Below are 26,189 nucleotides of genomic sequence, written 5' to 3' on the forward strand. Positions count from 1 at the left end.
TCAGGCCATACAGATGCCTTGATTGCACTTCAAAGGCGGACCGATTTGCCACACGACTGCTGCTTGTTTTGGAGATTCAGACTAACAGAGCGAGCCCAAGGGCAGTGACACCTCACAGCTGCAGTTTCCTTCCGCTTCAGCTGCTGCTCTGCCCCGCTCGCTCCCCAGGAAGCTTCCCTCCCACTTTGTTCCCCGGCGGCCTCTCCCGCGCCTGGCCCCTGGACTCCGTGTCCCTCGGCTGGGGCAGGGCAGAGACATCCCCTAGTGTAGCCTCGTTTGACGTCGGGACCGCGGCTCGAGGCAGCCATGGGGGCCCTGCTGCAGCTGGCCCAGGAGGGGGAGCGGCTGCTCTACTGGGGGGCCGGAGCCCTCACTCTGCTCTTCACGCTGGTGGCAGCCTTCACGTGCCGCCTGCTGCTGGCTTACCTCGGCAAATGGAAGGCGCTGAAGCCGATCCCGGGGCTCAGCCCCTGCTACCCTCTGCTGGGAAACGCGCTGCTCTTCGAGCGCAACGGGGAAGGTAACTGGGCCCGGACACCGCTGGGCCGTTCTTATTGTAAAGGCTTCCCCAGCTGCAAACAAAAACAAAGGCGATTAATACTCAGCATCCTGTTGCATGTCTACTCGAGACAAAACAGAAAGGCAGCATCCCCGGAACTCTGCCACCACAAGCCAAGCCTCCCTCAGAAACCTCTGGCATGTGGAGTATTCCCCCCGCCCGCTATTGCCGAAGAGTTTATAATTTGATGATAGTTTGTTTCAAGAAAACAAGCTCTTACTTCTGAAGTCCTGTTTCTTCTAAATGATTGAGCGCTGCTCTGTCCCCATTGCCAAGCCTTCCTATTGTGTTAGTTTCTCTTTTGTTGCCGGAATAATAATAAAGTACCGCAGCAGACAGCTGTGTTACCTTCAGCTCTCCCTGAACGTAACCTTAAACTTGGATTAATTGTTTTGTTTTTTACCATCTCTTTCACTTTGCTATCTAAATCCCTTAACTGAACAGTTATCACTTTATAGGGAGAGCTGAGCAAGATGCCTATTACTCTATCCATTTTCTGCCTCACTATTTGAGATAGTTCAAGTTACAGGGCTCTCTTTCCTCGTTGATTTCAAGTATTTGTAACTTTCAAGAGTTCACATGGAAGTTTGCCTTTTTCAGAAGCCACATTTCCATCCTTGTAGGCTTTGAACGCCACTTCTTGCTTTCAGTGCATCCATTGGTTAGCTCACATTTAAAAACAATTGCCTAGGTACATATTTTCCCCTTTATTGTAAGACAAAGAAGTCTTACTAAAGCACTGGGCAATTATATAATTAGATGAGTCTCTTACATACATAAGAATTGCTGTTTCAGAACATATTTTCAGTGTGAGCAGTGTTTACTCAGAACTGGAACAGTTCCACATCTGGTGTTACCAGTGCATTCATTTTCTCCTCTGATTTTCAAGACAAGAGTTCTTAGTTCTTTTTTCTGCTTTGAGTTTTTGTATGCACCTACATTGGGATAAGGAGTTGAAGTTATTTGTGCCTTTGTGAACAGTAAGGGTATGTCTACACTAGCCCCCCTAGTTCAAACTAGGGAGGCTAATGTAGGCATTCAAAGTTGCAAATCAAGCCCGGGATTTAAATATCCCGCACTTGATTTGCATCTTCCCGGCAGGTTGCCATTTTTTGAAATTTACAAGTTTGGACTAACTGCCCACATCTCCCTTTAATTTTTCCTTTCCAGTTAGATTGCAGGATTCCTGTGTCTATACAGTGCTTATCACATTAAGGCCACAAATCTTGACTGGGATAATCAAAATAATAATTAGATGCATACTTGCTTTGTCACAGTAGCAAAACTAACTTCCAGTGAACTCATGAATTGATCAATTAATTATAAAAGTTCTGGTTTTGGCCCATTCAAACTGATTTTTCTCTGTACAGATTTCTTTAAACAAATAATAAACAACTTAGAAGAATTCAGGAAACTACCACTGCTAAAACTTTGGATAGGACCATTGCCTTTTGTGGTTTTATATCATCCGGAAACTGTGGAGGTGAGTGTTCCCATCTCATGTTTAATTGATTTGCTTGTACAAGTCATACAAATTATGACAGTTATTCCTTTATTTGAGATTTGGTATTGCTTTATCTCCAGCATTTACAGTAAACACTGAAAGTGGCTGGTCATGAAGCACAAATGCCAGTCACTAAACTTCTTGGCTACATCTACACTGGCATGATTTTCCAGAAATGCTTTTAACGGAAAAGTTTTCCGTTAAAAGCATTTTCGGAAATCTCATCTAGATTGGCAGGACGCTTTTCTGCAAAAGCACTTCTTGCGGAAAAGCGTCCGTGGCCAATCTAGACGCGCTTTTCCGCAAAAAAGCGTCGATCACCATTTTCGCAATCGGGGCTTTTTTGCGGAAAACGAATCTCTGCTGTCTACACTGGCCCTTTTGTGCAAAAGTTTTTCAGAAAAAGACTTTTGCCCGAACAGGAGCAGCATAGTATTTCCGCAAAAACACTGACAATCGTACATGAGATCGTCAGTTTTTTTGCAGAAATTCAAGCAGCCAGTGTAGACAGCTGGCAAGTTTTTCCGGAAAAGCAGCTGCTTTTCCGGAAAAAGTGGCCAGTCTAGACACAGCCCTAGATTGGGTCTAGAGCAGGGGTTGGCAATGTATGGCACGCGTGCCATAAGTGGCATGCAAGATGATTTTTTGGGGCACGTGCAGCATGGCATCGGGGCCGTACGGCCCGGCAAGCGGAGCGGGCGGCATGACCCTGCACTGCTCGCGGCGTCCCTGCCGAGTGCAGCTCCTGGGAGTCAAAGGGTTAACATCTATGTCCCCCTGCTACAGGCTCTGCCTCCTGCTCTGAGAATGGGGCAGGGTTCGGGGTGCTCCACAGATTGGGGTGGCATGGCTGATCGCATGCTGCTGCTGCCTCTGTAGGGGGCCAGGGCCTGGGCTAAGTTGCAGCTGCTCCCCATGGGTGGGGAGACCCTTCCCCAGCATCCCACTGTGTCCGGCTGGGGACTGGAGACAGATTTGGGCAGCCCTGGGCTCTGCCTGTCCCAGCCCTGGAGCTGCAGCCTGCAGGTGAGGGTCAAGCTCTGGGCAAAGGGCTGGGCTGGGCTGGGCAGGGAAGGGACACTGCCCCCCTGACCACTCCTCGCCCCAGCGCTACTCTCAGGGACTGCGAGTCCTAGTGCTGCTGCCCTGCTGGTGTGTGCTCTGGGGACACAGGGATGTGGGGGCAGGACTCTGGTGAAGGAGGATGCAGGGGCAGGATGGGAGAGGGCGGGGCTTGCACTGAGGGGCATGGGGAAAGTTAAATTTTGGCATTCCACTTCTGAAAGGTTGCCAACCCCTGGTCTAGAGCTTAGGTATGCTGGTCACCCTCTCCAGCTTCTCCTCCTTCATTCCCTATCTGCCTTTGTGCAGGTTCTTTGTATCTCTAGGGCTTCAGGGGAGCACAGAGACTGTATGCCAGATGCTCCTCCCAGGGGTATGTTGCACTAGAAAAATAACAAATTTATCCCTGTCTGTTCAATTGAGACACAGTACCCTGGTGTTTTCACTGCAGAGGTGTGAGTACAATCCTCTTCACTCCTTCACTATGGCATTTTGCAAATAGCGTCGTCTAACCCTGAATGGTTTGTAGTTCTTTGGAGATAAATGCAAAATTTCTTTCTCTGTGTCTTGACACTTATTAGAAATACTTCTGTTATTCTCAATTAAGTGATAGAAAATGTTTATCCAGGTTTTGGACTGTGGAAAACCTTGAACTTTGTATTATCAGCATAACAGGTTCCAAATGCCGATACTATGTTAATGATCCACTAGTTTAAAATGTCATTAGTGTTGTGCTGTCATCTTTGATGTGTGTTTATTTTTTAAAAAGTGTTTTAATTAGAGCCATAGGCACTATTTTGTGTAATTTAGAGTAGCCATAAGGGAGTGCTGGTCAGTTGTCTCTTCTGCCACTGATTATTAGGACATTTTGTTTATGTATTTCAGTGTAGTTGAATGAGCTGCTTGGCTTTTGTGGACTCTTCTCCTATATTGGTTTGGAGAACTGGTGCAACTTGATAGTCTGAGTTTGTATTGACTTGTGCTTTATTTTCTCCCTGTTGAAATCAGCCCTTTATGCAGGATTCAAAATGTACACAAATTTGATTTAGCTGCTGGAAGCATAGCACCTTTAATGTGCATCCCAGGTTAAGTAGACAGATATGTGTAGGTTCCACTTACGCTAATTTGCTAAAAATAGCAGCGTGGACTCTGCTAACCACTCAAACTCAGACCCAGGTGCCCATGGCTGCAAGCTCATGTGGCCGCCTGAACCTGAGCATGCCTGGGGTTGTCAGTTTTGGTTGGATCATGTATTCCTGTGGGTTTTGTTACATGTCAGTCTTTAGTTAAAGTTTATTCTTTAGTTCCTGGAGACTCTAGGGCAATCATGGTGGAGGGTTGGCAGTCCTAACTGAAATGAGCAGAGCTAGTGTTCATGACTGTTCTACTTGGACATGGTACTCTAATGTTTTCTGCAAGGTATAATGGTTTGACAGGAAATTCTATGAGCTGAAATCCATGGAATTTTAAACCTCTCACATGGATTGTGACCCACATAGAGGAGAATGGAGCTCTGAAGCCTTCTCCATTCAACTCCCCAGTAAAAAGCCTAGGTAAACAGATAGCATCTGTCTTTTTGAGCAGCTAGTAAAGGCTGAGAGCAGAAATGGACCCAAAATACGTGAATAGGGCCTGACTAAGCGAAGGGCACCAGCAAAATTCTTATAAAAGTCTACCAGCCCAACTAAATATCCATTAGACTGACAAAATGACTCCCTTATGGTTAATAAGTGTCTGGGTTTATGCCCCTGCTCTTTCCCTAGAGAGCAACACATTTTTTGCCTCTGAAAAGAATCCTCCCTGCCAACTTGTGGTTTTTTTCTCTCTCAGATGATCTCCCCTGTCTTGGGAAGACATTGCTGTCTTGGCATATCCTTCCAACCAAGTATTAAGTTTTTCTTCATAACTCGAAGGGCTAGAAACTTAACTTCAAAAATGAAAGCTTAGATTCTGCACAAGATGGTGACAGGTGAAAGACTCCTATTGGGGAAAAGTTTAGATGTATCACTTAAATAATTATATTCTGTATCTCACATTTAATATTACTGTTGGGAAGATGTACTTTTAGCAATCATATAAGAGAGACAGAACCTCAGTGGCAGATTAGGGGGGCAATCAAAATATCCAGTTTACTTTTGGCCTGGGAGATTGACATCCTTTTATCATGCTCATTCATACTATTGACTGTTACAGTCCATTGGAATATTTTTCTGGCTTTACAGTGTAGTATCAATGTGATATATTTTTATTGTGATAAACATTTCCCTGTTAATCTATGGTTTGCAAAGTTAAGTGAGCCATGTAAAGCAATCTCTGAGGCTACGTCTACACGGGCACGTTCTCACACAAAAACTCTTTTGTGGAAGAGTTCTTCTCTTCCAGAAGAGAGCGTCTACACTAGCATGTGCTTTTGCGCAAGAGCATCCATGCCAGCGTAGACGCTCTCTTGTGCAAGAAAGCTCTGATGGCCATTTTAACCATAGGGCTTTCTTGTGCAAGAAATTCATGTTGCCTGTCTACACTGGCCTCTTCTGGAAGAGCTCTTGCACAAGAGGGCTTATTCCTGAGCGGGAGCATCAGAGTTCTGGTGCAAGAAGTCCTGATTTTACACGTTAGAATGTCAGTTTATTTGCACAAGAACATGTGGCCAGTGTAGACAGGCAGCAAGTTTTTGCGCAAGAGTGGCTGCTTTTGCGCGATATCGCACCAGTGTAGACACAGCCTCAGTGTAAATGAATGTTCAAGCTTATGGGAGAGCAATCATAGCTTTAAACATATATTGTAAATGTCCTCATCCTAGTAGGGATGTGAAAGTGTAACTGTAAATGGTTAACTATGAGTCTGGGCTCATTGGTTACTGTTCACGGTTACACGCAGGCTCCTGGTACACACGAGGAGCTGTCTTCACTCTGCACTGCTGCCTCTGCATATAACTGAAACGGAGACAGCAGCGTGGGGAGGCAGGTGGGAGCGAGTATGAGCAGGGAACCAGCTGAAAAGCTGGCTCCCAGCTTACACTGGCTCCTGGGGAGCCGACTGCCACCTGCGTGCAACTGTGTAAACCCTGAAATTTTCAGTGGTTACATGGTTACCTAATTACATTCATTTTAACATCCCTACAGTCTTCAAAAAAGATTGAATATACAGTGTTACCAACTTCCTTTTTAAAAGACATATTTCCTCTCTGTCTTTTGTCCTACTGATAGGTTCTTCTGAACAGTTCAAAGCACATAGAAAAATCTTTTCCATACAAATTTCTACAACCATGGCTTGGCACAGGACTTCTAACAAGGTATAGTAATATACAGGGCTCGCCAAGCGGCGGTGAGCCCCGCTCGCTAGCTGCATGGTTTGGTGCCGTTCTGCGTTCTGCGCATGCACAGATCATTCTGCGCTGGCTCTTCCGGGTCGTAATCTACTCGGCACAGGCGAGTAGATTACATTAATTGTCGAGCCCTGGTAATATATAAATAGTCATGTACATTCAATAATATGCAAAGTTTAATTCTAAGTTATAATGTATATTTACTGAAAAAACTTAAAAACAATGAATACTTAGAGGCTAACAAAAAACATAGATGGTATCATGAGCTTTCGTGGGCACAACCCACTTCTTCAGATGAATGGAGTAAGGGGTCCAAGATACAAATAAATAGCAGATAAAGTGGGGAGATGGGAAGGGAAAGAGCAGGAAAAAATAGAAAAAAAATATTGTCAATTAGTGTCTGTGTTAAATGAGGCTTATAGAGTGCGCTATAAGTACTCCGTGCTTAGCTTTTTATATCATTAGGGTGTGGAATGTAGCACCTTGATTACAGGTGTCAAACTTGTAAATGAAACCAAGTTCTGCATCTTCTCTCTCCAGCTGGTTTTTTAAATTGCTTTGTAATATATAGTCACTTTTAGATCCATTAATGAATGCCTGGCAAGCTAAAATGTTTCCCAACAGGTTTCTGTGTGTTACCATTTCAAATCTGATTTGTGTCCATTAATTCTTTGTCATAGTGATTGTCCAGTTTGGCCGATATACATGGCAGAGGGTAAAAAGCTGTGTTATCCAGAAAGCTCTATAAATGTGCATTTCGAATCTTCTAAAAACCAGGCTTTCGATGTTCAGTTGGTGTCAGACCTGCAGGCCCCGTACTTGGCTCCATGTTGCTCCCCAGAAGCAGCAACATGACTCTGCTGCTCCTAGGTGAAGGAATGGACACCAGGTTACATGCACTATTCCCACCCCAACCCATATGCTTGCTCCAGAGCTCCCATTGGCCAGGAACCACGGCCAATGGGAGCTGCATGGGGGCATTGCCTAGGAGCAGAGATAGCACACAGAGCTGCCTAGCCATGTCACCATCTTGGAGTAGCAGGGATATGTTGCCGCTTGCAGAAAGGTGCCCAAGATGAGTGCTGCCTGGATCCAGCACCCCAAAGCTCCTCCTGCACCCAAATTCCCTCTCCAAGCCTGAAACATGTACCCCTTCCCAAACTCCAACCCATTGGCTCCAGGCTGGAGCCCACTCCACTAGACATCTCAGCAGAGGAGGAGATAGAGTAGGCCTGGCTCACCTCAGAATGAGCGATATGACTTGGGAGGCTGGAATCAAGCATCGTGAAGGAGCTTCATGGGAGGAGGGAGATTATTGAGCTCACTGCAATGGAAACAATTACTTTCAGGGAAGAGGGACTACAGAAATGTATTCTTCACCAACATCTGTCCCATCACCTTAACAGCTCTGTGGGAGATTAATCCTCTTCTCCGAGTAACATTTGATAGATGATACTGATGCAGTATTATCATGCTCTAACTATCCCTAATTCCCTCTTTTTTACAGAGGGGAAATATGAGAACAGCTTCTGTTTGAGTAAGACTGAAGACAGGCTTAGCTGGGGCTGGGATGCTAAATATTTAACAAGGGTCTTTTTCTTTACCCTTGTGACCCACTTCCATCCCAAGTGCCTCCTCAATGTCAGCCTTTAACATTTAACTTATGGTAACATTGTGCACAGTATTTGTCTTGCAGCAGCTACAGTTCATAGAATCATAGAATAATAGGACTGGAAGGGACCTCGAGAGGTCATCGAGTCCAGCCCCCCGCCCTCAAGGCAGGACCAAGCTCCGTCTACACCATCCCTGACAGATGTCTATCTAACCTGTTCTTAAATATCTCCAGAGAGGGAGATTCCACCACCTCCCTTGGCAATTTATTCCAATATTTGACCACCCTGACAGTTAGGAATTTTTTCCTAATGTCCAATCTAAACCTCCCCTGCTGCACTTTAAGCCCATTACTCCTTGTCCTGTCCTCAGAAACCAAGAGGAACAAATTTTCTCCCTTCCTCCTTGTGACACCCTTTTAGATATTTGAAAACCGCTATCATGTCCCCCCTTAATCTTCTTTTTTCCAAACTAAACAAGCCCAGTTTATGAAGCCTGGCTTCATAGGTCATGTTCTCTAAACCTTTAATCATTCTTGTCGCTCTTCTCTGTACCCTTTCCAATTTCTCCATATCTTTCTTGAAATGTGGCGCCCAGAACTGGCCACAGTACTCCAGCTGAGGCCTAACTATTGCAGAGTAGAGCGGCAGAATGACTTCACGAGTTTTGCTTACAACACACCTGTTGATACAACCTAGAATCATATTTGCTTTTTTTGCAACAGCATCACACTGTTGACTCATATTCAACTTGTGGTCCACTATGACCCCTAGATCCCTTTCCGCCATGCTCCTTCCTAGACAGTCGCTTCCCATCTTGTATGTATGGAACTGATTGTTCCTTCCTAAGTGGAGCACTTTGCATTTCTCTTTATTAAACCTCATCCTGTTTACCTCTGACCATTTCTCTAACTTGCTAAGGTCATTTTGAATTATGTCCCTATCCTCCAAAGAAGTCGTAACCCCACCCAGTTTGGTATCATCTGCAAACTTAATAAGCGTACTCTCTATCCCAATATCTACATCATTGATGAAGATATTGAACAGTACGGGTCCCAAAACAGACCCTTGAGGAACTCCACTTGTTATCCCTTTCCAGCAGGATTTAGAACCGTTAACAACAACTCTCTGACTACAGTTATCCAGCCAATTATGCACCCACCTTATCGTGGCCCTATCTAAGTTATATTTGCCTAGTTTATCAATAAGAATATCATGCGAGACCGTATCAAATGCCTTACTAAAGTCTAGGTATATGACATCCACCGCTTCTCCCTTATCCACAAGGCTCGTTATCCTATGAAAGAAAGCTATCAGATTAGTTTGGCATGACTTGTTCTTCACAAACCCATGCTGGCTATTCCCTATCACTTTATTACCTTCCAAGTGTTTGCATATGATTTCCTTAATTACCTGCTCCATTATCTTCCCTGGGACAGACGTTAAACTGACCGGTCTGTAGTTTCCTGGGTTGTTCTTATTCCCCTTTTTATAGATGGGCACAATATTTGCCCTTTTCCAGTCTTCTGGAATCTCCTCTGTCTGCCATGATTTTTCAAAGATCATAGCTAAAGGCTCAGATACCTCCTCTATCAGCTCCTTGAGTATCCTGGGCTGCATTTCATCAGGACCTGGTGACTTGCTGACATCTAACTTTCCTAAGTGATTTTTAACTTGTTCTTTGTGTATCCTATCTTCTAAACTTACCCTCTCTCTGCTTGTATTCACTACGTTAGGCACACCTCCAGACTTCTCGGTGAAGACCGAAACAAAGAAGTCATTGAGCATCTCCGCCATTTCCAAGTTTCGTGTTACTGCTTCTCCCTCCTCACTAAGCAGTGGGCCTACCCTGTCCTTGGTCTTCCTCTTGCTTTTAATGTATTTATAAAAGGTCTTCTTGTTTCCCTTTATGCCTGTAGCTAGTTTGATCTCATTTTGTGCCTTTGCCTTTCTAATCTTGCCCCTGCATTCCCGTGTTGCTTGCCTATATTCATCCTTTATTTGTCCTAGTTTCCATTTTTTATATGACTCCTTTTTTATTTTGAGATCATGCAAGATCTCCTTGTTAAGCCAAGCTGGTCTTTTGCCATATTTTCTATCTTTCCTACACAGCGGAATTGTTTGCTTTTGGGCCCTTAGCAACGTCCCTTTGAAATACTTCCAACTCTCCTCAGTTGTTTTTCCCTTCAGTCTTGCTTCCCATGGGACCTTACCTACAAGTTCTCTGAGCTTATCAAAATCTGCCTTCCTGAAATCCATTACCTCAATTGTGCTGGTCTCCCTTCTACCTTTCCTTAAGATCATGAACTCTGTTATTTCATGATCACTGTCCCCTAAACTGTCTTCCACTTTCAAGTTCTCAACTAGTTCCTCCCTATTTGTTAAAACCAAATCCAGAACAGCTTCTCCTCTGGTAGCTTTTTCAACCTTCTGAAACAGAAAGTTGTCTCCAATGCAGTCCAGAAACTTATTGGATAGCCTGTGCCCCACTGTGTTAGTTTCCCAACATATGTCTGGATAGTTGAAGTCCCCCATCACCACCAAATCTTGGGCTTTGGATAGTTTTGTTAATTGTTTAAAAAAGGCCTCATCCACCTCTTCCACCTGGCTAGGTGGCCTGTAGTAGACTCCTACCATGATATCACCCTCGTTTTTTACCCCTTTTAGCTTAACCCAGAGACTCTCTACACAGCTATCTCCTACGTTCATCTCCACTTCAGTCCAAGTGTGTACATTTTTAATATACAAGGCAACCCCTCCTCCCTTTTTTCCCTGTCTGTCCTTCCTGAGCTGTTAACAGCACTGTATGGTTAGAGTTTAGTAGCAAAATGTACTTCCACTTTGCCCCTTGCAGCGGTGCTGGCTGTAACTATTGACATTAATTTATGTATGGAATATGTTACAAGTCATGAGAGCCACTCTTTACTGTCATCACTGAAGATGGACTGACCGAGACTACATTGTCCACTGGCAACATTTGAAAGTATTAGCTATGACAATCTATATCAGGCCTGTACGCAAGGGGGCTACAAAGGATGCGAACACAACCCCCCACCACCTTCATGCTCCGCCATGGGGCTGATTTCAGCCAACCTAGGGAAGGCAGAGGCAGTGCTTTGCCCCAGCCTCCCTCCCCTGTATTCTGTCTGGCTGGGGGAAAGCAGGGAGACATGCTGCTCGAGCATCCCTCCCCTATGCTCTGGCTGGTTGTGGGGAAAGTAGGGAGGTGTGTTCCTTCCTCACCCTGGAGTGAGGCTGGGGTGGGGCTGGGCCATGGGGGTTGGATGCAACCACCAGACCCTCCCACAGTATCCCCACCCCCCAAAATTCCTATGTATGGGCCTCCATGTACCAGTTGTATCTACTCTAATGCCAAGAATTGTACTCACTAAGCACTTCCACAAGCATTTTATTATTTCCTTTGTGATGAGCTATTTAAACTTAATTTCAAACTTTTTATTTTGTAGCACTGGAGATAAGTGGCGTTCCAGAAGGAAAATGATAACTCCCACATTCCACTTCTCAATCTTAGCTGATTTTCTTGAAGTTATGAATGAACAAACCAATATTTTGGTTGATAAACTTGAAAAGCATGTTGACAAAGAGCCATTTGATTGCTTTCTAGACATCACTCTCTGTGCCCTTGATATAATCTGTGGTAAGTCCTAGTGTTTATTCAATAGTTGCTATAAAACTTCTGTAAAAGATAAGGAAACTACAGCTGTACACAGTGTTTCAGCTTCATTGTTTTGAGTTACATGACAAAAAGCCCTTCTCCCCACGAGCACTGGATCCTGTGGAGCTACCTGCCTCCTCCCTCTCTTACAGAGAGGCAGCAGCACAGCAGGGGCAGGTGAAGCCAATACACATCAGAAATGGCTTTCAAGCCAGCTCCTGCAGAGCTGCCTGTCCCCTGTGCTGCTGCCTCTTCATCACAGGCAGATGCACAGGGAGAGGGGAAACAGGTAGCTCCTCAGGAGCCGGTGCTTATGGGGAACCAGCTTTTAAAAGGAGAGCCAGTGCTCGTGGAGAGCCTCTTTAAAAGCTGGCTCCCTATGAGCACCGGCTCCCACCTCCCCAACACATGTAAACTTGTAACTGCTAAAAAATCCAGTGATTACACATTTACACAAATACACGTTAGTTAACGTCCCTAATGCCAGGATATGAGAAAAATGTAAATGGCTGTAATGCTTGCATGTAACACATATAGGCCGTGTCCACACTCAGGGGTTCTTTCGAAAAAAGTAGCCTTTTTTCGAAAGAACTTCCCCTGCATCCAGACTCAAGCCGCGTTCTTTCGAAATTAAATCGAAAGAACGCGGCTTTTCTTTCGACGGCGGTAAACCTCGTTTCACGAGGAAGAACGCCTTTCTTGAGGGAGATCCGTCGAAAGAACGTGAGTCTGGACGGGGGGAGCCCTTTCTTTCGAAATTATTGGCCTCCAGGAACAAGCCCTGGTGGACAATCTGGGCAATGGGTTGCACATCTGTGGTTCCTGGCTGCAGCCATTCCTTAAAGGGACAGGCGCACCCTCACAGCCACTTGTTGCAGACAAGGAGCCAGAGCACACGGCGACCTTGCTCAGCATGTCACAGCCCCAAGAGCGTCCTGGCCCTTCCACCGAGCCTTCTGGGGACCCAGCCAAGGGCTCCAAGCGCCAGGCACCATCCTGGTCCGGCGCAGAGATCAAGAGCCTGCTGGAGCTGTGGGGAGAGGAGGAGGCCTTACAGGCCCTAAAAAGCCGGCGGCGAAATGCCGAAATTTATGGCCGCATGGCTGAAGCCCTGGCCCAGAAGGGCCACTACCCCCGCACCCAGGACCAGGTGCGCTCCAAAGTGAAGGAGCTGCGGCAGGGCTACGCCAAAGCCAGGGAGGAGAGCTCCCGTTCTGGGGCAGCCCCCCACTACTGCCCCTACTACCCAGAGCTGGACCAGATCCTGGGTGGCAGTGCAGAAGCACGCACACCACGGCGGTTCGTCCAGTCTGGATTGGCAGACCCCGTGGTGGACGCTCCCGAGCAGGACCCAGAGCAGTCTGGAGACGGGGACATGGTGCCAGAGGAGGAGGACAGCGAGGAGACGGCGACCCTCACCCTGGAGCCAGTCACCCAGACCTCTGAGGCCTCCCAGGCGTCATCTGGCACGGGAGAGGAAGCAGCAGGTGAGTACAGTGAGATTGTGTCACACCCGGGGGGGAGGGGGAGGTAGGTGAATGGGTGCACAGTGGGTGATGCACAAGGGAAACCTGTCATGCTCAGGCTGATGCCCAGGTCTCACACACACACACACACACACAGTGTGACCTTCAGAATGTCTGCTTCCCCTGTCTCAAGGGAGAGGGCATGCCCTTTTGGACAGCTGTTGCACACATGACTGATTGTGATAGAAATGTAGCCGTGTTACTCTGATCTGAGGAAGTGGGTCTGGCCCTGGAAAGCTCATCCCCTTAATAAACCATCCTGTTAGTATTGTAAGTGCTACAGAGTCCAGTTTATAGGACTGATTGTGTCTTCTTCTTTTCCTCCACAGCCGGACCAGCCGTGGAAGAGGGCCGCAGCACCCCAGCCCCACCTCCATCTCCATCTCGGAGACATGGGAGCCGCAGACACAGGCGTGTCTACGCCGACATCCTCCGGCAGCACGTCGAGGCTGTGCAGGAGCAGAACGCCATCCTGCTACAGAGGGCGGAGGCAGAGGAGCGGTGGCGTGATCGGCTCATGAATGAGCTGGTCCTGCAGCGCACGGTGCTGTACGCCACCCTGAGGGAGGTCAGCGGCTTGCCTGCTGCTGTGCCTGGTCCTGCTCCTCCAGCACCCCATGACCTCACCCCACCAAACCCCCCTTCCACAACAGCAGCCCTTTCCCCCCTTGGACCTCCCTCTCCCCCAGCCCCCCCAGCTCCCCAGCCCCTCTCTCCCCCTGGCCCTCCTCTCCCCCAGGCTTCCACGTCCCAAGAGCCCCCCAGCAGCCAGCCAACCGACAGGTGCATCACCCGATCCCATAGCCGGGGAGCACCCCAAACACGAGGCCCAGCCAGGAAAGGGAAATCTGCCAAGCCCCGTTCAACCTGATCCCCTTCCCCCCTCCAGGTTTCCAGTCCCCTTCCCCCCTCCAGGTTTCAATCACCCCCATCACCCCACTTATTAAGCACAAACAAAGTGTTAAAGGAACTGTTTGTTTATTGTATATAGTTTGGCAACAACAAAAATGAAAATTTTTTTTGTTATTTTGCCACATTGTTTGATAATATGTACAAAATTATAAATAAGTAAAGAGAACATTTTATTTTGAAACACACCCTGGTGTAAGTGATGTGTCCAAACTGGGTCAGGAGATGGGTTGTGGAGGGAAGCTTCTATTGGGGGCCAGGGCCCAGTCCCCAGGCAGAAGCCCCTCAGTGCACTTAGTGGCCTCCACTGGAGAATTGCTCCCGGAGGGCCTCCCGGATGCCAACTGCAGACCGGTGAGCCTGGCGGATGGCAGCTGTCCGGGGCTGGGCAAAGAGCCTCTCCTGGGCATCAGCAGCTCTCCCCCACCCTGGTAGGAAGGCCTCCCCTTTCCTCTCCACGAGGTTATGGAGGACGCAACACGCGGCCACCACCTCGGGGATGTTGGTCTCCCCCATGTCGAGGCGTGTGAGCAAGCACCGGAATCTGCCCTTTAAACGGCCAAACGCACATTCGACCTGGTTGCGAGCCCGGTTAAGGCAAGCATTAAACTGCTCCTTGCTCGCATCCAGCTGGCCGGTGTAGGGCTTCATCAGCCACTATGCACACCGGCATGTGCACATCCCCAACCGCAAACTGGTGATGGGGGAAAAATGTTCCTGCCTGAAGCCTCTGGTACAGGTACGAGTTTCTGAAGATGCAGGCATCGTGTGCCCGCCCTGACCACCCAACACAAATGTCCGAAAACTGTCCACAGTGGTCGACCAGGGCCTGGAGGACCATAGAAAAGTAGCCCTTTCGATTGATGAATTGGGCTGCTCGATGGGGCGGTGCACGGATGGCAATGTGTGTCCCATCGAGCGCTCCTCCGCAATTGGGGAAGCCGAGGGCAGCAAAGCCGGCCATGACGCTGTCCAGATCCGGTAGACAGATGAGCCTGTTGAGCAGCTCCGAATTGATGGCCCTCACCACCTGCAGAACGAGACAGACAACAAAGTGTTAGAAGGGGTGCCTTATGTCTTAGGAGGAGAACCCACCGCCCACCTTCCCTCTCAAACAGCCCGGGAATCCCCTCCTCAGAACCCCCCCCCCCACAATTCAGGGTGAGTGGAGGAGCTCCTTCCCACTCCCACTCCACTTGGCCCTTCCTGACAGTCTCCCTTCCCCCCACCCCAAACTGTGACTGTCCCCAGACAATGACTTACCTCCATCAAGACGGCCCCGACAGTAGATCTCCCCACGCCAAATTGGTGTCCCACGGAGCGGTAGCTGTCGGGGGTTGCCAGCTTCCAGAGGGCAATGGCGACCCTCTTTTCCAGGGGGATGGCGGGCCGCAGGTGGGTGTCTTGCCGTTGCAGAGCAGGGGTGAGCCAGGTACAGAGCTCCTGGAAAGTGGTCTTTCTCATGCGGAAGTTCCGTAGCCAGTCTTGGTCATCCCAGATCTCCATCACGAGCCGGTCCCACCAGTCAGAGCTGGTGTCAAACCTCCAAACACGCCTGTCCACGAAAAAGTTCGGAGGCAAGGGCAGTGTGGCTGCCGGACGGGGGAACCCCTCGTCCCTCTGGTCTGGGTCCAGCTCGGGAAGGAGCCTCATGATTGTCTCACGAAGATGCAGCAACAGCTGCAGTATGGTGGTGTGGGGCCATCGCCTGCCCACGGGCAGCTCTGGCTCCATGCCACAAATAAGGGTCTGCAAGCAGAAAAACCTCAAAAGAAAAAAGCTGCTGGGGTGTCCCAGGAAGCTGAGCACTCCAAACAAGCACTGCAATGCCTTGCAAAATTCCTCAAGGGACAGCAAAGGCAGCTGCAGGAGCAGAGCAACGGGTGTTCAGGAGTGTCCCTCTCACCACGCGTCCCTGCAAAGGGCAGGCAGGCAGCACCCGGAAGGAAATGCTGCCCCCATGTCCTGGCAGAAGCAGTTCCGGGTGGCTTTCAATTTCGAAAGAGCGTCCGGCAGTCTGGACGCTCTTTTTCGAAATAGCGGATCGATCTTTCGATCCGCGCATTGTAGTCTAGACGCGCTCTTTTGAAAGAGCCTCTTTCGAAAGATGCTTTCGAAAGAGGCTCTTTCGAAAGAAGCCTGCAGTCTAGACACAGCCATAGTGTATTGTCAATGTACTTATGGCTCTTTTACCCAGTTAGTCTGTTCATAATAAATCTCTTACCTTTTTTTCTAGAAACTGCGATGGGCAAGAATGTTGGTGCGCAGAACAATAGGGATTCTGAATATGTCCGTGCTATTTATAAGTAAGTCTAGATTTTTCAAGTGATGTATGAACAGGGTGCAGTTGCAAATAGTGCTTCCACAGCTTACATTGTCTGGACTAGTCACCATGGTTCCTGGAGTTGGGACACTGAATCTATATGGGGCCCAACTCACTTATGATATGCATCTTGTATAAACATTTATATAGTGCAAAGTGAGTGTGAAATGGCGTCAGATTAGAATGGCAAAGTTTTGCACTCATTATGCATTAGTGTAAAAGACTACAGGAGATGCAGCACAACAGTGACATGAGAATAATTTACATCACACCATATTAACGTAAAGGGTCATTAAAGTGTGTCTAGCTATCATTTATTTTCATACCATGGGCCCTTTTTACTGACAGTAAAGGGGCCTCACTGACAATAAAAGTCAAACCACATGGATCTATATCAATTATATTTGTTACAAGCTTGTATTGGTTATATGATCATTTGTTTTGGAACTGACCCTATTGTAAATGTAAATGCAGATTAATGTTATGGATTTCAGTAGAGTTACTCCAGCTTGACATTAGTGTGACCGAGAGAAAAATTTAGCTGTAGGTTACTTTTTCAGAGTGACAAACTTCTTTAATTATTACTGCTTTTAAACGGGAAGTAGATTTTACCAAACAGAAGATTTCTATAACAAAAAATGTGAAAAGTATTATCGGTGGTACTGAGCTTTATAATTAATTGAAAGTGGATTGATAGCATTCCAAAAGACTAGACAAAATGATTTGTGTCTTCAACATCAGGTAGTACTTGAATCATCCTGTCCAAGATCAGGAAATATAGACCCTATTTGATGCTTGTGGACATGTTGTGAAAGTTTTTAGAAATAAATATGACAATGCTGATTTTTTACCCTAGAATGAGTGATCTCATTCATCATCGACAGAAGTCTCCTTGGCTTTGGTCTGACTTGATGTATCCTATGTTCCAAGAAGGAAGAGAACATGCTAGAAGCCTCAAGATCCTTCATAGTTTTACTGACAATGTAACCCATTGTTCCTCTTTCTATTTTTTTCCCATCAGTGGAGAGAAATGCTGTAAAAAATTTAGAGATGTCTGATTGTGAATGGGGTTCACCTATTAGGAACACCCCCTTTTCTGAGATACATATATAATAGGGGAACTGAATGATTATATTCAGTCCCTAAAGAAATGCCCTGAAGTGGAGACATACCGTGCCTTAGAACTTATTGCTTGACTTTTGGTTTTAGCCAATGGATAACCCTAACATGGTACAGTAAAACTCCATTAGTCCGGCATCCAATGCTCCAGGACTCCTGATGGTCCGGCAACATCAGGAACCCGGAAGTGCTGGGGCAGCTGGACAGGCTTCCACCATTCAGATGCTGCTGAAACTGACCAGCAGCTGAATCGGGGAAGCCGGGAGCAGAGCAGCTGGGGTGCTGCTGGGTTGGTTTGGTAGCACTGCCCCTCGGGGCTGTGGGACCAACCCGGCAGCACCCCAGCTGCTCTTGGGGACACCTGGGGCAAAGCAGCTGGAGTGCTGCCGGGTTGGTCCTGCAGCGCCAAAGGACGGCTGCCCGAGGGGCAGCGCTACGGGACCAACCGGGCAATACCCCAGATGCTCTGCCCCAGGCGTCCCCAAGAGCAGCTGGAGTGCTGCTGGGTTGGTGCCGTAGCACCGCCCCTCAGCGCTGCGGGACCAACCCGGCAGCACCCCAGCTGCTCTATTGCAGGCATCCCCGATTCAGCTGCTGCTGAAACTGACCAGCAGCGGCTGAATCAGGGACTCCTGGGACAGAGCCTGACTATCGTAAGGGGGGGCTATGAGGGGTCTGGGGTGCATCCCCTCCCACCCCACTCCAGACCCCTCATAGCCCCCCCTTCTGATAGTCCGGCATATCTGATAATCCGGAACCCTCTGGGTCCTAAAGGTGCCGGATTATTGGAAGTTTACTGTATGTGGTATTCTAACATTGCTTACTTTAGACATGGTATTGAGCCAGCATGGCCTTAAAAACACAGATTCTACATGAATCACAGCCATGGCTTGTGCATACACAGTGTTCCATAGAAAAACAAATACTAAAGGAAATACTAAGGGGGTCAGTAGAGATGCCACTTCCTATCACCAACCAGTGAATAGTATGGAGTCAGAGATAAAGTCATTTTTAAAATATCTGTGATAAAAGGTATTTTAAGAACATGGGTCCAGTGGCCACACTTAGATTGTGGAATCAAAACTGGAAAAATAATATAATGATTTATTTATATCTAAGGTTATTACAGAAAAAGCCTATGAAATAAATAACACCGCACAACATAAAAATGACTATGATGACAACTGTGGACAAAGTGGGCCCAAAAGGAGACGGGCTTTTCTTGATATGCTTCTCACTACAACTGATGATGAAGGGAACAAACTGAGCTACATGGATATTCGAGAGGAAGTAGATACTTTCATGTTTGAGGTACTTCCAACTAAACTGAGTGGTCCCACTCTCTTCCTATACTGAATCTCTCTATGCTTCTGATAGCTTTTGCCAATTGTCTTTGGACCCTTTCCATGACACTCACGTTGGTTGTGACATGGGATGACTGGAAATGATCACATTGGGCTTGATTCCCTGCTGTATTGCTCTGGCTTCTTGCTGGTGTACTTGTGTAGTTCTCATGGCAGTGGAATTAATTGTACCATGGTTGCTATGACTCTGTGCATAATTCCATCTGATTAAAATTATACTTGCTTTACTGAATTCTGTTAGTGAACATTCTCTTGTTTTTCTTTAGCATATAGTATGTGAATGGATTGGTTTCTTACTTGTAATACAGGCAGTCCCCGACTTATGCGGATCCGACTTATGTTGGATCCGCAGTTACGAACGGGGCTTTTCTCGCCCCGGAGGACATGGACTGCGGGACCTCGCGGTCCCACCGCCCGTGTACTCCGTGGCGAGAAAAGCTGCTCCGTGTCTCCCTGGTCTGCAGACCAGGAAGATGCGGAGCAAAGCCGTGGAGGGGCTCCGGCAGCGGAGCAGCCCAGGCGTGCCTGGGCTGTCCCCCTGCCGGCTTCCCCCGAGGCTTTGCAAAGCCGCGGAGGGGCTCCGGCAGCGGAGCAGCCCAGGTGCGCCTGGGCTGCTCCGCTGCCCGAGCCCCTCCGTGGCTTTGCAAAGCCTCGGCAGGGGGGTAGCCCAGGCACACCTGGGCTGCCCCACTGCCCGAGCTCCTCCGCGGCTTTGCAAAGCCTCAGGGGAAGCCGGCAGTGGGGCAGCCCAGACGTGCCGCGGCTGTCCCTCTGCTGGCATCCTCAGAGGCTTTGCTCCCCGTCTCCCTGGTCTGCTGGTCTCCAGCAGACCAGGGAGACGGGGAGTAAAGCCGCAGAGGACCCGGGGGGCGGGACCGCGGTGCGTCTTGGTCCGCCGCCCGTGTCTTCCTGGTCTGCTGGGGGGGGGGGGGCGCAGCTAGTACGCCCCCCCCCCCAGCAGACTAGGCTTTTCTCCGGATGCCTGTGGCAGAGCAGCTGGGGCGCTGCCGGTTGGTCCCGCAGCGCCGCTCTGGACGCTACTGGAGCAACCCAGCGGCTGAATCAGGACGCCTGGGGCAGAGCAGCTGGGGTGCTGCTGGGTTGCTCCAGTAGCGCCAAGGAGCGGCGCTACTGGACCAACCCAGCAGCACCCCAGCTGCTCTGCCCCAGGCGTCCCCAAGTCAGCCGCTGCTGAAACTGACCAACGGCTGACTACAGGAAGCCCGAGGCAGAGTTACTCTGCCCCGGGCTTCCTGGAATCAGCTGCTGATCAGTTTCAGCAGCAGCTGACTTGGGGACGCTTGGGGTTCTTAAGTTGATTCTGTATGTAAGTCGGAACTGGAGGTCAGTTTCAGCAGCGGCTGAATCTGGACGCCAGTTTCGACTTACATACAGATTCAACTTAAGAACAAACCAACAGTCCCTATCTTGTACGTAACCCGGGGACTGCCTGTATATCAATTTAGCAAAATTAAACTGTTTTGCCCTCTTCTGGTACATGATGGTAATACAGTATATTTTAACATGGGATAGTAATGATTGATAATGAGTAACTAACCAGAGGGGTTTACTTCCATTTCATTGTAAAGTGGCAAAGAAAGGCAAATTTCCTTCCAACAGTTGACAGAGGAAAAAATGACTTCAAGATTGATATAGAGTTGTGATGATTGTGGCTGTCTAGAGAGATTTAGTGGGTCAACAAGTTTATGCTGCAAGGAAGCAATAGCAAACCTCTTCCTCAGAGGATGAATGCAGAGAAAGACCCTTCACTCAGGCAGAATAGCTAAGTAATAGAAGATGAAGGCAAAGGGAATTCTGTTTGTTAAATGTTCTGATTTGTTTCAATTTGTTTTTTACCATAGGCTATGTGTACGCTAAGTGGTTTTTCTGGAATACGTCCAGGGAACGCATCTGCTCATCCACTTTTTTTAGTAGAAGAGCAGATACGCTCTTTCAGAAGCTCTGTCTTCCTCCTCCCATGAGGAGGAAAGGCTCTTCCAAAAGAGGAGGCTTTTCCAAAATTTGGCCCAGTGTAGATCGACCAAATTTTGGAAAAACCTCTTCTGAAGCAATTTGCATACCTTTTTCCAATAGATCATAGTTGAGTAGACATAGCCTTAGTCTCCATGGGTATGTCTACACTACCCTCCTAATTCGAACTAGAAGGGTAATGTAGGCATACCGCACTTGCAAATGAAGCCCGGGATTTGAATTTCCTGGGCTTCATTTGCATAAAGCCGGCTGGCGCCATTTTTAAATGCCGGCAGTTCGAACCCCATGCCGCGCGGCTACACGCGGCATGGAGTAGCTAGTTCGGATTAGGTTTCCTAATCCGAACTAGCTGTACTCCTCATTCCACGAGGAGTACAGCTAGTTCGGATTAGGAAGCCTAATCCGAACTAGCTACTCCGTGCCGCGTGTAGCCGCGCGGCACGGGGTTCGAACTGCCGGCTTTATGCAAATGAAGCCCGGGAAATTCAAATCCCGGGCTTCATTTGCAAGTGCGGTATGCCTACATTACCCTCCTAGTTCGAATTAGGAGGGTAGTGTAGACATACCCCATCTTATTACAAAACTGGTTATTTCCTGTTCAGTCTTGGGTACCAAATTTTTGCATAAATTCATATATTCTTACTTTTTCTTCTATATCTGCACAGTTAAGCTGTACCAGTGTTCCCTCTTAACTGCACGGCAGCACAGCTTCACAGGTGATTAATCAGCCCTGCGCAGCCAGAGGCTCAGGGCTCCTTAGAAGGAATGCTGAGCTGTAGCATTATGATAGCCATAATTCTTTGTATATATTTATTTTCATATGCATGAGGATAATGCAGATCTGAACATCTGAGTAAATCTGTACCTCCAGGGACACGATACAACCGCTGCGGCTATGAACTGGGCCATCTACTTACTTGGTTGTCATCCTGAAGCCCAGAAAAAAGTTCACAAAGAATTGGATGAAGTGTTTGGTATGTCTCTACTCTTTCCTTGGATGTGGGCTTAAGTTTGTATTGTACAATATATGGTATATTTGTATACTTACTTTTGTGTAGAGATTTTAAAAGGCAAATAAACCACTGTAGTGTACGTGCTGTAACACTTTTGTGGCGAAAGAGATATCAGTAGGAGTTGGTTTGATGCTAAGAGGTTTGTGACAGCTTGTTGTACTGTACTTAGATTTTATAGTTTTTCAGGCAGGTATCATCTCTTTATTACATGTTTGAATAGTGCCTTGTACAGTGGGATCCCAGTCCAGGCTCTTCAATGCCACCTCAAACCCATAAGTACAGTGGTGGAGTTATAGTTTTGTCAACATTTAAGATAGCTGTGAACCTATTAATATAGCTTATGTATTTCATCTGATCAGAAGAGTTGTTTCTCACACCCCATTGTAATTCTGATCAGGTGACTCTGACGGGCCTGTCACAATGGAGGACTTGAAAAAACTTCATTATCTTGAGTGTGTTGTTAAAGAAGCCCTTCGTCTCTTCCCTTCAGTTCCATTCTTTGCCCGCACCACAAGTGTAGATTGCCATATGAGTAAGTAGCTCTCAGCCTTTTGTGTGTATATATAGTTTTGTGTGCATTTATCATTAAAGGTTTGATAAATATCTTCTCCATCAAGGTGTTGCATAAGTAAATAATTGGTTTTGAGCTTTGTATCCTTTTAGAGAAGGCCCCTCGTTTCACTGGCATATTGATACTGGTTTTGCAGGAGGATTTAAGATACCAAAAGCAACAGAGGTAATCGTCGTTCCTTATGTGCTACACAGAGAACCAGAGATTTTCCCAGACCCAGAAGAATTCAGGCCTGAGCGATTCTTCCCTGAGAATTCTAGGGGAAGGCACCCGTATGCATATGTGCCTTTCTCTGCTGGTCCCAGAAACTGTATTGGTATGTAGTAAGTGTAATAGGTCCCATCTTTGGTTATTTTCTTACCACTTAGGTGATGTGCCTTGGCTGTAGTATTCACTACAGAAACTATGAATTTGAATAGAGATTTCAGATCTCTGTGGCTGAAAACTGTAGTAAAGCAATTTTTACATTATTACAATCACACCTTTTTTTTTTCTTCCCATGGGGATCTTTAGAGTCCACATTACCTCCAATTTATTATTTTTCTCCTTATTGAGACGTAGTTCAGTTCTGCTCAAGAGGGCTGGGCACATCCTCCAAAGTCCAGAATCCCTCAAAGATATAATGAGAACTCATGAGGGAATAACATGAACTCTTCCTTTGGATATGTTTGCTGGCTATACAGTGATCCCAATCAATGATCCCAACCCGCAGGCTCTGGGAAAATGTAAAAACCCTCTTTATTAAAACGTATAAGTTGTTCAGAAATGGGCTGCTGGTTTGCCTGTGTTTGTGTCTCTAAAGCACCTGACACAGCTATGAGCATTCATTGGTCTGATCTCATTTCATTTTAGGATTTTATTTCATTTGGAATGGGTCAGTCTTCATGACAGAAGTACTGCTATGGGCAGTGCTCTCAGCAGGGGCTGGTGAGATTCTTCTGTGAGGAGTGCAAAGTTTTATAGTACACATTCTTGGGAATCCAAATATTAAGTGAATCTAAGATATAAAAAAAAACCCTCGAAGACTATTTCTTTATTCTTGATCTTGGTGTGTTGAAAAATGATTTAATGTATTATTAATTAGACTAATTAATTACTGGTTCTAAAGCTCCCAAAGAAGTCTGGGTACTTTGTAGACATAAAGATTCCTGCCTAGAGATTTGGCAGTCTGAATAGGAGAGTGTACAGAAAAGGGATTGAGGGAAGGGCAAGAGATAGCACAACTTAAATCCACCCCTTTTTCGAGTTAAAGCTTTGGCTAAGGGCTTGTTTATACTAGAAATGCTATGGCAACACAGCTGTAGAGGTTCAATGAAGATACTGTGTATGCTGATGGAAAGGACTCTCTCCTCAGCATAGGTAATCCATGTCCCTGAGAGGCTGAAGTTTGGTTGATGGAAGGGAATTCTTCTGTCAACTAGCACTGTCTATGTGGGGGGTAGGTTGGTAGAGCTATGTCTCTTCAGACAAGGGTGTGTGGATTTTTCATACCCTGAGACATAGCTACACTGGTATACATTTCTAGTGTATACCAGGGCTAATTGCGTGGTCTGTGACCCATGTCAATTTGCTTAGTTCGATTTTTTTTCCCCTCCTCTTTTGTCTTAAACATTTAGGGTGTGTCTATGCTACATCCCTCTTTCGACAGAGGGATGTAAATTAGACACTTCGAAATTGCAAATGAAGCCGGGATTTGAATTTCCCGTGCTTCATTTGCATAATTGCATCATGGCACTCTTTCAAAAAAGCATTATTTCAAAAATGAAACGGCAGTCTAGATGCAATTCTTTTAAAAAAGAAGCCTTTTTCAAAAGAACCGTGTCTAGACAAGAGTTTCACTTTCAAAATACCCTTTTTCGAAAGAGCGCCATGATGCAATTATGCAAATGAAGTGTGGGATATTTAAATCCCCGCTTCATTTGCACTTTGGATCTGCCTAATTTACATCTCTTTCAAAAGAAGGATGAACTTTAGACATGCCCTTAATTGTCTGCCTAATTCCTCCTCCTCCTATCACACCAACACACTCTATTTTTAGGATTTAAAAAAAAAATCTGTCACTTTTCGTGTTGTGTATGTACATCCATTCAACCTTGAATTGGGCCCACATTGGTTTTATAATCTGTGACATCAGATGCACAGTTATTCCCATGCTGCATTTTATTGGAAATCTATGAAGTATAATTATGAGCGCTGTTTAATATTAAACTACTACTGTTTTTGTTTCAATTTAACCTGAAGGCCAGCGCTTTGCACAGATGGAAGAGAAAGCTGTTCTAGCCATCATCCTACGGCACTTTTGGGTGGAAACGAGTCAAAAGCGAGAAGAGCTTGGACTTGTGGGAGAACTAATTCTTCGCCCAAGTAAGGGCATCTGGATCCAACTGAAAAAGAGAAGATAGCGTGTGTCATATGAAAAAAGCTCATACGAATTTTAGCTCCTAAAACGTGCTCAGCGGTATCATATAGCACACTCTGATCACAATTTTTTATAGAATTGTAATATATCAAAATATTTCAGAATCTCTAAGCCTTTTGTACTAGAAATATTTAACTTGGGATGTAATTTTTCCCTCCCATTCAGGTGGTGTAATGTCTCAAAGTAACATTGACATTTGAACTTGTATTGTTACTAGCCATTGTCTTGGCATTTTACGTCACTTTCTCTGAGATGACCATTCATGTTGCTCCATGAAATGGTCAGCTGGCTGACTTCTCACTCTTGAGAAAAAGTTACTAAGGTGTAGGACATGCTCAGCTTCCACTCTCCATAGGTAGGAGTATGGAGGTGTCCTTCTAACCATAGTCTCTTAATTGCCAACCCAAGGTGCTGTTATAGTATCATTAGAATATTTTTGGTGTATGAGTTTCTAGCTTATGTGAGGGAAATTAGACAGCTGCTATTCTCAAGTGGAATTGTGGTAAGCTAAATATAGAAGACTTTCTGTGAATTGGGAGATCCTTGCAAACAATGAAGCAGATCCTCAGATGGTGTAAATCATCTTATCTCTGGGGACTTCTATGGAGCTGTGCAGGTTTACTTAAGATGAGGATATAAACCATGATTATGTTTGCTTGTTTTTTGGCAAATTCATTCAGCAATTTGTCATGTGCTAAACAAACTCATGTCTCTATTGTGGCACTGAACTTCTCCTGGCTTCAGTGGGGCTGCACTAGACCAAGAGGGGAGAATTTGTCAAATAACTTCCAGTGTGCCTATTGAAGGGAAAGAAATATTTTCCAAAATGTGTGCGCTCTTTGAATGTTATTGTGGCCTTGATTGTTGGAATAATTCATCATGTAATATAATAAGTTCAGCTAGCAATTGATTCTCACTGAGATTCATGTACATCTCTGCACTTTAAAAGATTGTAACCCTTTATAAAGAATATCAAACATATCCAATTATTAGAAGTTTTCCTTGTTCAGTTTCTGTTTCTGGTACTTTGTTCATGTAGCAGTCCTCGCCACATGAGCCACTTTCCTTAGGATACAGCAAATACTAAGGTAGTGTGAAGCGTAAGCTGGTACTGGAGAAGAAAGTGGAAGTGCTGTATCTGCCTGGCTTGTGCACAATATGAGAAATGTGGTCACCAGCACAAATAATCTACCTATTTAGCATGCAGGGCCAAAATC

The 26,189-nt window shown here is 46.4% G+C and overlaps 2 protein-coding genes across 3 annotated transcripts; both read left to right on the plus strand.

Annotated features, from left to right (window-relative positions):
* Positions 1–39: 39 nt before the first annotated feature.
* On the plus strand, positions 40–25,953 carry CYP4V2 (cytochrome P450 family 4 subfamily V member 2). 2 transcript variants are annotated; one of them, XM_006128455.4, is made up of 11 exons: positions 66–520; positions 1,930–2,042; positions 6,332–6,417; positions 11,528–11,718; positions 16,408–16,477; positions 17,351–17,477; positions 18,733–18,924; positions 21,841–21,943; positions 22,380–22,514; positions 22,690–22,869; positions 24,795–25,953. In XM_006128455.4, the coding sequence occupies exons 1-11, from the start codon at positions 307–309 to the stop codon at positions 24,953–24,955; spliced, it is 1,572 nt and encodes a 523-aa protein (XP_006128517.2). In that variant the 5' UTR covers positions 66–306; the 3' UTR covers positions 24,956–25,953. The 2 variants fall into 2 exon arrangements, with proteins under 2 accessions (XP_006128518.2, XP_006128517.2); XM_006128456.4 differs by lacking the exon at positions 22,690–22,869 and having other exon boundaries at positions 40–520.
* On the plus strand, positions 11,910–15,339 carry LOC142829641 (uncharacterized). Its single transcript, XM_075930339.1, has 2 exons — positions 11,910–13,223; positions 13,592–15,339. The coding sequence occupies exons 1-2, from the start codon at positions 12,650–12,652 to the stop codon at positions 14,131–14,133; spliced, it is 1,116 nt and encodes a 371-aa protein (XP_075786454.1). The 5' UTR covers positions 11,910–12,649; the 3' UTR covers positions 14,134–15,339.
* Positions 25,954–26,189: the final 236 nt, after the last annotated feature.

Source organism: Pelodiscus sinensis, chromosome 5, assembly GCF_049634645.1.
Source record: "Pelodiscus sinensis isolate JC-2024 chromosome 5, ASM4963464v1, whole genome shotgun sequence".
NCBI classification, from domain to species: Eukaryota; Metazoa; Chordata; order Testudines; family Trionychidae; genus Pelodiscus; species Pelodiscus sinensis.

Excerpts from the sequence above, each read along its gene's own strand:
- LOC142829641 (XM_075930339.1), top strand. The coding sequence starts at position 12,650 with ATGTCACAGCCCCAAGAGCGTCCTGGCCCTTCCACCGAGCCTTCTGGG. Across the intron at positions 13,224-13,591 it reads CACGGGAGAGGAAGCAGCAG|CCGGACCAGCCGTGGAAGAG; the intron begins GTGAGTACAGTG and ends TTTCCTCCACAG.
- CYP4V2 (XM_006128455.4), top strand. The coding sequence starts at position 307 with ATGGGGGCCCTGCTGCAGCTGGCCCAGGAGGGGGAGCGGCTGCTCTAC. Across the intron at positions 6,418-11,527 it reads GGCACAGGACTTCTAACAAG|CACTGGAGATAAGTGGCGTT; the intron begins GTATAGTAATAT and ends TTTATTTTGTAG. Across the intron at positions 21,944-22,379 it reads AGAATTGGATGAAGTGTTTG|GTGACTCTGACGGGCCTGTC; the intron begins GTATGTCTCTAC and ends AATTCTGATCAG.